Genomic DNA, 11,262 nt, shown 5'->3' on the forward strand with positions numbered 1-11,262 from the left:
AGAACGTCGTTATTAATTATTGCTCAACACAGGGGAAATGTAAATAAAACTCAGCTGTTTCTCTACAAGCCAATTGCAGTTGTCAAGGCAACTAGCAACAACAAATAATAAATAGCGAGTTCAGAATGCTTAGCAAACAACTTAGAAGGTCTTCAAAAATAAAGTTCTTTATTTAAAATGTTAATTTCGATTACTTGACGCAGTCTTAAGGCAACATGGATTGGCATATGAATTTGGCAAGCAACTACAACACGCTTTTCTGCAGCCTTTAACTGCTATCAATTACTAACATAACAACTCACTTTTATATTTTCAGGTGTTGCCCGGACTCTACGTTGGCAATTATCGCGACTCGAAGGATCAGCAGCAGCTGGACAAGCATCAGATTACACACATTATAGCCATACACGATAGCCCAAGGCGCTTGCTGCCGGTAAGCGACCAAAAAAGTACACATGTAATAGCACGCTAATTACTCAATCCCAATTTTCCTTCTTCAGGACAAACACTATCTGTGCGTGATGGCCGCCGACACACCGGATCAGAATCTCTCGCAGTATTTTTCAGTTTGCAATGATTTCATTCATGCTGCGCGTCTCCGTGAAGGTAATGTGCTGATTCATTGCCTGGCCGGTATGTCACGCTCCGTTACTGTGGCGGTGGCGTACATTATGACCGCCACCAATTTGAGCTGGAAGGAAGCTTTGAAGGTAGTGCGCGCTGGACGCGCCGTTGCCAATCCGAATATCGGTTTCCAGACCCAGCTGCAGGAATTCGAAATGTATCGTTTGATGGAGGAGCGCAGACGTTTGCGTGAACGCTTTCCCTCAACAGCGCTGGAGCATTTGGATCGTTCAAAGTGCTCAGCAGCGTTGGATAACTATCAGGAACTCTTGCAGAATCGTGACATTTGTGAGGGAAATTGTACACGCGGTGAAAAGTGTCCGACAGGTGCGATGATGGTATTACCATTGGGTGGGGAAATTAGTGATTTGAATGGGGGACAAGCAGCTGCAAGTGGCAGCGACGCAAATAGAGATAAAAATGTAGCCTACATGATCTCATTTGCGGCAGAAAAGTGGGAAATCCTATCTGTAGATAATAGTGGTTTGAAAAAAGGTGACGATGAGGATGATGATGAAGATGAGGTCAAGCCACTAGAAAACTTACCGGTCGAAGATGCGCCTGCGAAGGAGCGTGGAGAAATTCTAAGCAAGGAGAGCGATGATGATGACGATTCGAATGAAATATGCTTTGAAGATAACCAAACGGGGCAACAGTTAATGGAAAATGTTTTGTATTTTCATCCAATAGAAGAGAATCAAGTGGCGATTATTTCACCGACAAACGTAGAAAAAACGTTACCCGAATCAACTAATTTAGGCGCAATTGAAAACGCTAAAAATAAAAGTACTATTGATATATGAAAAAAATTAAAAAAATGTGAAAAATCAAAATTTTTTTAATTTAATAAATTATACTCCAACCAGTCCTGTAGAACGCGGTTGCATGAAGTCAACTAAATTATTTTTTATATATATTAAACTATCTTTCTCTCCTCTCGTAAGATGTTACCCATACTCTTACCTTTTCTAATGCAGGTGTCTGCAACATGGATCCATCGAAGGGTCTATTCCGTCGTCGTCCCTCTTCTGCGTCGACGCGTTCACGTCTTCGCGGTCAGCCATCCACTTCGAGTGCTTCAGCATCGCCTTCGATATCCGCTGCTGGCATCGCTAATGTAATCGCCACAAATGTGGCTCAATCGTGTCCAACTTCACCAAGTCATTCGCCGGCCACACGTCGTTCGCTGGGCACCCAGAAAATACCCGAAGATGAGGAAGCGCAAAACCCACCCACACAAACGACAACTACCACAACAACAGCGCAAATAAACAACGCAACCACGACGACCACCAACAACAGTAACACGACCACCACGTCTAACACGAACACTACTACCAACACTACCACCGCAGCGTTGTCGCCGCTGATAGCGACAGCGAGTAGTTCAAAAGAGGCAGCCGAATACGCGGCCGCCATCAACGATGCGAAACGTGAAAGAGAAGCTCTGCACAAGTCACCGCCCGCTGCACGCATGCGCAATCCACGTGTAAATAGCGCTGGCAGTCGCTTGATAAGCGGTTCTGCAAAGGCGCGCGCCGCCGCATCTGCTACAGTGACAGCCCAGCAGCAGCAGGATGAAATGGTGAAGTGCACCACAACTAGAAATGGTGGCGTTGCCGTGAGTGGCAGCAATGGGCAAGCACAACTACAACGCAGCGCCAGCACGGTGAGCGGTCTAACGGTGCGTCCGTACAGCAGTCCGGCAGGTCTGCATGCGTACACAGGCAAAGTGCCCGGCTCGGTGCCATCGTCCGTCCATGGCTCGCGCGTAGACCTACGCGATCCGGATAAGGGTTCGGCAATTTATTTGGGCTGCTCGGCACCACGCAATTCGACACTGTCGCTGTCTTCACGCACCTCTTCGGGCAGCTCGGCGCCACCATCGCCGGTGCGCACGCCGCCAGTGAGCCCGCGACACGGCATAAGAAGGTATAACTCAGATACAGCATATGTGAGCACCTTTTAAAATTATTCCACTCATTTTAGGGCTGCTACTGTGGTGAAAAAGCAACAGCAAAGGTGAAACAACTGCAAAGCCTGATAATGGCCCGTCGCAACGATCATTGCTGGAGCAATCAAAACGCACTACTTTTCGTCGGCAAAAGTGAAGCGATTAAAAGCGAGTGCTCACGAGCGGCTTTTGCTAATTTTTGGCGTACTAATTGCGGGCTAGAAACCGCAAAGCAAGCTAACTGTCTTTGTATAGGTTCCTTAAATTTGGTAGACTGTCTAGGATCATTGTTTTTAAATTGTCAAATGTTCAAAACGTTGGAACACTGTTAATTGACAATTGCTAGGGTAACCAGGAGCATTTTCCCGCGCTTAGCTTACACTTGGCATAGAATCTTCAAAAACTCAAAGCAATTACTTACGTAGTACTATGGACATAAGAACTTAGCAAATATAGTTTTTTTACAATACTAAACTACTAATTAATTTACTGTTGCTTAGATGTACATACATACATATGTATATGCAGACATACAGACATACCGTATATATAGCATAAGATAGAAGCTTGCGAAACTGTGAAATTGTGAAAACAAAAAATGAAGAAAAATGCAATTATTAACAATTTTCAGAACCGATTCAACACGAAATTGAAATATTTTATGTGATAAAATAAATTCAAGTTTAGAAAAAAATGAAAAGAGTGCAAATAAAAATAAAATTCAATTAAAAAACAAAACAAAGGTATATAAATAAACAAAAATGAGAAATTAAATATAAGCAATTTAATAAGAAACAATAATTCATATTGAAAAATGAACTAAATAAAATATAAATTTATCGTAATACTAATTATAAAAAAATTTAATCAATTGTTTTGATTTTAAAAGTAAAAAATAATAATTATTTATTATATTATTTATAACAGGATCAACCTGAGAAAATGAAAAAGTTAAAACATAATAGCAAAAAATGAACATTGCAACAACAACAAAAATATTAAATAAAAGATAAAAATAATTAAAAATACAAATTTTTAACAATAAAAAATAAATAATTCAAAAGTGTTCTAAAACGCGATTTTATATAAAGAAAATGTAATGGAAGCATAATTTAATATAAACTCAAGAATTATAAAACCGTCAAATTAAATAATGAAAATTTAATTATAAAAAAAAAATTCAAAAATATAAATGTGTTATATAATATACAACATAAAAAATTATAATCCAAAAAATAAACTATAATTTAAACTAAAATGACTTTAATTCAAACGGGATAAAAAAAAATTAAATATAATTAAAAAATTGGTATATATTATTCTAAAAAAATGAAAAATATAAAATGATATCAAACAAAATTGATAAATAAAAGCAAATAAATTAAAATAAATGTATTTATAAATAAAATTAATGTAAATTCTAAATTTCAAATCTAATTTTATATAAAATTCAAAAGAAGCATTATTTTTAATTAAATATAATTTATAAATATTTTACTTACTTTTTATTTATTTTTTATATTTATTTTAAAATTACATAAAATTTATTTCAAAATAAAAGAAAAACAATCACACTCAACAAATGAAAACAATGCACTTAAAATTTAGTCTTTGAGTATAATATTTTGTTTAAAATTTAATTATGCTTTAACTAAATTATGCATTTCTTTTTATATTTTTTCTAATTTTCTTATTATTTATTTTTTAGTTTTTATTTGGTTTTGATTTCCAAATTTAAGCAAATTCAAATCGTATATTCTATATAACTTTACAGTGTTTAAATTTAGTGAAATAACTGAAATGCAAATTTAATATAAAAAAAAATTAAACAAAATCACTTAAAATAACACAATTTAATATAAAAACAAAAAATTAAATTTATCGAAATTTTATAAATAATTTCGTAGTTGTTTGTTTGATTATTTAAGAGCAACAAAACAAAAAATTTTAACAATAAAAGTTATAATTTTAAATAAGTTGTATAAAATGTGTTGAAATCAAAAACTAAATAAAAAATATACAATAAGTAAAATAAATATAACAAAATAAATATTAATAAACAAAATTAACAATAAATAGGAAATAAAAAACTGTAAATAACCGAAGAGAGTAAATTAGACGAAATACACTGTAAAAAATATATATTTTAGTGCAGAATCTAACAATAGTTGTTCATTACCACCTTTCTTAGTGACCTGTGACTCACCGTCTGTACCTACGAAGGTAATACATTTAACCGCTATAGTTAAAATATACCGTTACTTCAAAGAAATACAAAATAATAGATTTTTATTCTACAAAATACATTTTTTATTTTCCATAAATGCTGTTTGAAACAAAAAAAAATATTAAAAAAAAATTATAAAAAATTAAATCAAAAGTGTATAATTCATAATTTTTTATGTATAAGAATTGAAAAGGGCTAAATAATATTAAACGAAAAGGCATCAATACGAATACTTTCGTGTGTATTCAAGGATGGCTACCTTAAATCTTTAAAGTATGACTGCCTAATACCCGAAATCGCTACCGTCACTACTTAACGTGAAAATATTTTCCAACAGTCCATTACTTACTCGAAAAACATATGAAATTCCACACACTTCGCATAATTGAATATATTTTAAAGTGAAAATGCAAAATGAAAATCAAGAAAATACAGAAATATACACTATCTACATTAAAAGCGCATAAGTCTAATTAAGTGTTTCTTAAGTTTTTAAAATGAAAAAAGAAATATTAATAATAAAATTATAGTGCTCGAAACGAAGTGCATTACAGACACGAAATAAATATTTTACAGTTATTGTATATGCATGTATTATATAATGAGTTGCAAGATCAACATTTTTTGTATGAGCTGCAAAGAAATCCATATAAATACATATATACAGATATATACAGGTTCAATCAATCATATACTGTCATTTTCCATTTGTATGTATGTTCACAGAAACCGTTAAATGTTGTTAGCTTAGTTGTTAATTGAAAATTGTTAAAAAGTTTTTATACCCATATATATAACTGTAGTACAAAGTTGCTAAAAAATATTTGTACACACAGATTTATAAATATACACACTGTTAAATACTTGTATGTATGTATTGAAATCGCCTGTGTATTTGTTAAAGTTATTTCAAAGCAATGTAGCATATTAATTAAGCAAAAATTGGCAATGAAAAAAATATTTGAGCAAAAAAAGGCAAAATTATGCCTTACCAGCTGACCGAACAGTGGGACTTAATATAAAAATTATAGTGAACAGATCCGAAGTAACTGGGTCATAGGCGACGCAATGGTTGTATGGATCCCTTTTTGTCACGGTTAAGGATTATTAATACAACAGCGTTCTCAAAAACTTTTGGAAAGTGAATTTTGTCTCCAAAAAATCAACAAAAACATTTAATACCTGATCAAAATCTAACGATTTTTAGTTTGATATTTAGCCACAATTATAGGTTATGATATCTACATCTGACTAAACACCATTAATGGACAGAAATAATATTCTTTAAACAAATTTAACACGATCTTACGATGCCTTGAGAACAGAATATCCACTTGATTGGTTACTTCTAAGGTTCCGATCTCTTTCCCTTATATAATATGCATTCAGCTGAGGTTAATGGAGTAATTGACGTTTCGACGTTTTATAAAAGCCTTATAGGCACTTCAAAGAACCCCTCATATCAATTATAAACAATACCCTAAGTAGTTATTACTGTGACAATTTGCTAACTGACTAAATAAGCGGTCAGTCCGAAATATCTTTTACACTCGCTGTTGCTGTCAAATTAAATATAAACAGCATTGCAGTATAAGATTTTGGATTCAGGTGGAACTTTCCAGTGCTCTGAAGATAATCTTGAATATTCTAGGATTTATGATAAACGAGTTTCAAATTTGAGCCTTTATAATGTTCCAAAAATTAACGTTCCCCAATCTATTATCCTTTTCATAAAAGGCGATCCATTTTTCCATTTTTTAAAGAAAAAACACAGGAACTTTTAATTTAAATCATTGGAAAGGACAATATTTGGCATTTATTTTTTTGAAGATTATCTCTTTCAAATGTTGGCCGCGGCTACGTCTCAGATGGTCCATCCGTTGAGTACAATTTTCGATGAGGATTTCGAGCATTTCGACTAGTAATTGGGGATTGACACGTGTAAGGTTTTCTCCAAGGTCTGAATCGAAGCGGGATTGCCCGCATAGACTTTAGTCGAGTGATAGCACATCGTTAGACTTTTTCCTGTGACCGGCCCAAAAGGTGAAATTATCTGCTCACCGAATTGTTCTTTCAATAAATCCATTGATTGATGCGATGCGTGGAAAGTGGCGCCGTTTTCTTGAAAATAAATGTCGCCGAGATCACGAGGTGCAGTTTCTGGCATCAAATAGTCAGTTATCATGGCGCGGTTACGTTCTCACCGGCATCATTTTTGAAGAAATATGGAACGATGATTTCACCGGCCCACAAGCCACACCAAACTATTGTTTTTTTCTGGATGAAATCGCAGCTCTTTAATCTCTTCACGTTGCTCTTAGTCCCAAATGCGACAATTTACATGACCATTATGTAATGGATCACATCGCTAAACAAATTTGGCTCGAAAACGCCGGATCTTCTTGGAACTTTTCATGAGCCCATAGAGCGAAGCGATGTCATGAAGCTGTAGAAAAAAGGTCTTATCGCTAGTAGTTCGCTTTAAAATTGCTAAGCGAACATTATTTCATCTATTGGCTTTCGGTGTGGTGAAATACACTGATGTATTCATCATCAATAAAAAAACCGATGAAGATTGCGCCGATTGTAATCATCTTTATTTAGGTTTCATATTATTAGTATTGAACCACAGGCCATGAAGTCCTTTTATACGAAGCAAGATGTCTTGGTACTTCAAAATAAATTGTTGCACGTCATCAGCTGTTTTTGACAGCGTGATCTATCAGACAGCACAATTCATCATGGAGTAAATATGTTGTTGAAAGCAATTTTATATTTTTCGATCTTGATGGCATCAATATAAATGTAGATCAATTTCATGTTGTTTTAAAAAATTAGTTAAATTAAATAACTTCCATATATGTTGGCTGGTATCATTCTGGAATAATTTTAAAATATTAAAGCTAAGACAAAAGGTATAATTTGAAAAACAAAAAAAAGTGTACACATAAGGCGCATTTATGCTTTCGATACATATTCGAAATTAATTTTCGAAATTCGAAATTAATTTCTATGCAACTGTTTGACAACTGAGTTTTTCTATTTTAACGCACGCCACTAAGAAACCTTCAAACTGCTTCGTTTAAACCATTTTTTGAATCGAAAGGGATATGCAAGTTGAGCAACAACAGCTTGCTGATTCCATTTCCACGCACACCACTGTATACAGAAGTAAATTTCAGTAGTGCAACGTTGTTCAACTTTTTTATGCTTAATTGAATTTACAACAAAAATTCAATATATAAAATTGAATTGAGAAAATTCGTAAGATCACCGCAATTGCATTAAAATGTTAGTATGTATGTATGTAAAACCAAATAATTAACAAAATTTAAGCTTTTTATAAAAAAATGTTGTCCCCAAAAATGGGAAAGTTACAAAAATTATATGTATATGTGCAATATGTATATAGCACATAGCGGATATTTATTTGCATACACATACATATAGATTAAAAGATAAGTAAATTTGTAGCTTTTAGCGGAGCGGCAGAGAGCGCAATTATTTATAAATATTTGCAGCGTAGTTTTTTATATTGAGAGCAACAATGAAGCGAAAAAAAGACAAAATTAGCACATTTTTACTAAAGTTGAAAGTATGTATGCGAAACCACATACACACATACTTATATACCCTATACAATTAAGCAGCAAGCATTAACTGAGGCAAAGTAAAGTATTTTGCATTTGGTTTCAAGTTAAAAGTAAAAAAAAAATCTAATTGAATTTAAAAAAACAAGGATTTGCGGCTAATTAATAACTAATTAAATATATGAAATATAACCACATATTTAACTAAAATGTATTTATGAAGAAAGAAACACTTATCTAATGTTAATGTGTGCTGGCAACACAATCTCTTCAGTAATTATTAAAAAAGAGAAAAAAGGGAGTATAGTAAGAAGTGATGATTATTTCAAAATACTAAAGCTGAATAATAATTTCGTAATTTAATTTTATTCATTTTAAATTTGAATTATTTAATTACATTTTTGTTATAATAATTTTTCCAAACCTGCTTGTATTTCAGCACAAAAGTTAACTGAATTGAAAAATTCGCAGAATTGGAATAAAATTGATGTGAATTTTGGCACAGATGTCATTGACAGTCATACCAACCTAGAAAAAAATATTTCGAAGCATGGGTTTTCGCCCAAAAATTAAAATATTTAAGTCTTACTATATTTTGCCCACAGTAGTACGGTCGGTATTAATGCCAGAATTTTTAAATGTAGATAATTCAAGCTTCTCATAAATAGAGCGTTGACACTTTTTGAATGACGAATACAAGCTATAAAATCTTTTTGAAGTTGAAAATTTGTTGAAGCTATATTTCTCTGTAAGCTGAAGCTTGAAACTTGAACAATTTCATTCACAGATTCCTAAGACTAGAACTTATCGGGCAAAGTAGTTATCGGCAAAATTTTGATTTGTGATCCACAATGTTCCATAACCATATAAACATTCCAAAAATAATAAGGTTCAAGTATTGATTGAATTGAAATTTTTCAAAGGCACTGTATTGAAAGTTAAAGTCATTAGCTTAATTTAATCCACTTATAACAATCACAATCGAAATTAAGAAAATGGTATAATAGAGAAGATAATTCACTTGCCCGTTTCAGAAGTTTCGAAGTTCCAGTGCTCATATTTCTTATTCAATTTCGAAAGAATTGTAATCGCACAATGACACAAAATAATCAACGCTATATTTTCCTGTAGTTCAAAGGGTTTGAAAAATAATTAATTTCCTCCTTAACTTTAATTTACTTAGTTACCTTTGATTGCCGTTAGCTTTCGTAAACATTTTGCCAGTAAATACTTTAGCAAAAATTTGTTCGCAGCAATCAAATAATTTTTATTTTTCGGTTTCATTTAAACATTAATTAAATTATGGCCTTTGAATACAAAAATGTTGAAGTTTATAAACAAAAAAAAAAAATACTTTTTCTGCTATAAGCCTAACTGTATAATCAAATTAATGCACCTCAAAGCTTTAAAACTATAATTAATACTTAATAACTAAATATTTAATTGACTAACGGTATTTTTAATAAAATTCTTTGCATACAAATCAAGCAATAAAATCGTGAGAGAAAGTACAGTTAAATCATAAATATATATATGAACATATCGCTGATAAAGATATGATGACCTGAGCAACAAAAACTTACTTATAAACAAATTTAAATATAAACTGTTAAAAAACGGCTAAAATAGTTAAAAAGATTTAAAACGCATATATAAAACTGTTAATTAATGAAATAAAAGGAAATTAAAATCATGTTATATAATATTTGTATGTAATGAAAGCTAAGCAATGCAATGTAAAGAAGGCTTACGCTTAATCTGCAAATGAAGTTACAACTGTACATTTCGAAACACCCTATACGATCGAGTTTTCTTAAATGAAATATGACAAAACACCTACGTACACACATATATTTATATACAAGTGTGTTTTCGAAAACCCATTAATGGCGGGAGTAACTATTGTTTGCAAATAAACTTGGCAAATTTGAAACTGAAATATATATTTCAAGAAAATATTAATATTTTATTTGTTTTACTTTAGGCGCTGATGATAAAGGTGAGTTTAAATAATTTAGTTTAATTCTTTTTAAATTACATTGTAAAATTGTAAATAAAATGAAAAATATTTAATTATTCATCAATATTGATTTCCTCACCAGATGCAATACTTTTCATAAGCACTTTTCGGGATGGTCTTCAGCTCATTTAGCGACTGAAAACGGGTTTTAGGGAACAAGAAAAAATTACACGCAGCCAAATCTGGTGAATACTGTTTTCGATGGTATTCATTGCGGTTTTGGCTTTAAATTCGGTCGCAATCGTAGTTGGATACGATGATGCATTATCATCGCCAAATAGAACTCCTTATTTATTTCTGTCCCTCCAAACCACGAATATCGAAAAAAAAGCAATGAGTATTTACTTGATTTCTATGCGACTTTAGACCATTTTTTTTGGGTTTCGTCTGTTTTTTTTTTTCTTTTATTCCGATCAGTTTTGACTTGTTTGCATGTCAAACTCATAAACTCATGTCTCATCAGCAGTTATAATCCTATGAATGTGGGGTCGAAATTCGCATGATCAAGCACGTCCAAAGAGACATGAACAAGAATGCATTTCATACCCAAAATATCCACCAAAATCATTGGAACGGACTCGTGGGAGAGCTCGAGCTCTCTTGCTATTTCTCTAACACTTGTCTGACGATTTTCAAACTCCCTATCCTTCTTCTTCTTTACTGGCTTACGCGGTTATAGCCGAGTTAACAACAGCGGGCCAGTCGTTTCTTCTTTTCGCTACGTGGCGCCAATTGGAGATTTCAAGCGAGGTCCTTTTCCCCCTGGTCTTTCCAACGGAGATGGATATTGCGCCGAATACTTTCAGAGCTGGTGTGTTTTCGTCCACTTCGGACGATATGACCTAGC

The 11,262-nt window shown here is 32.9% G+C and overlaps 1 protein-coding gene and 1 long non-coding RNA gene across 4 annotated transcripts in view; both read left to right on the top strand.

Annotated features, from left to right (window-relative positions):
• LOC126762690 (dual specificity protein phosphatase 15) overlaps positions 1-3,731 on the top strand; it is a 105,967-nt gene extending 102,236 nt beyond the window's left edge. For 2 of the 3 annotated variants that reach the window (XM_050479626.1, XM_050479623.1), the window contains exons 4-7: positions 317-433; positions 501-951; positions 1,602-2,556; positions 2,614-3,731. In XM_050479626.1, the coding sequence (XP_050335583.1) occupies positions 317-433; positions 501-951; positions 1,602-2,556; positions 2,614-2,650 (1,560 nt within the window). In that variant the 3' untranslated portion in view covers positions 2,651-3,731. Of the gene's footprint in view, positions 1-91; positions 237-316; positions 434-500; positions 952-1,601; positions 2,557-2,613 lie in introns of those variants that run through there. The other variant, XM_050479625.1, reaches the window with a different exon arrangement.
• Positions 3,732-4,412: 681 nt separating this feature from the next.
• Positions 4,413-10,357, top strand: LOC126762713 (uncharacterized). The gene is made up of 2 exons (XR_007667499.1): positions 4,413-6,921; positions 7,027-10,357. It is a non-coding gene; the product is annotated as an uncharacterized LOC126762713 (long non-coding RNA).
• Positions 10,358-11,262: the final 905 nt, after the last annotated feature.

Source organism: Bactrocera neohumeralis, chromosome 6, assembly GCF_024586455.1.
Source record: "Bactrocera neohumeralis isolate Rockhampton chromosome 6, APGP_CSIRO_Bneo_wtdbg2-racon-allhic-juicebox.fasta_v2, whole genome shotgun sequence".
NCBI lineage: Eukaryota > Metazoa > Arthropoda > Insecta > Diptera > Tephritidae > Bactrocera > Bactrocera neohumeralis.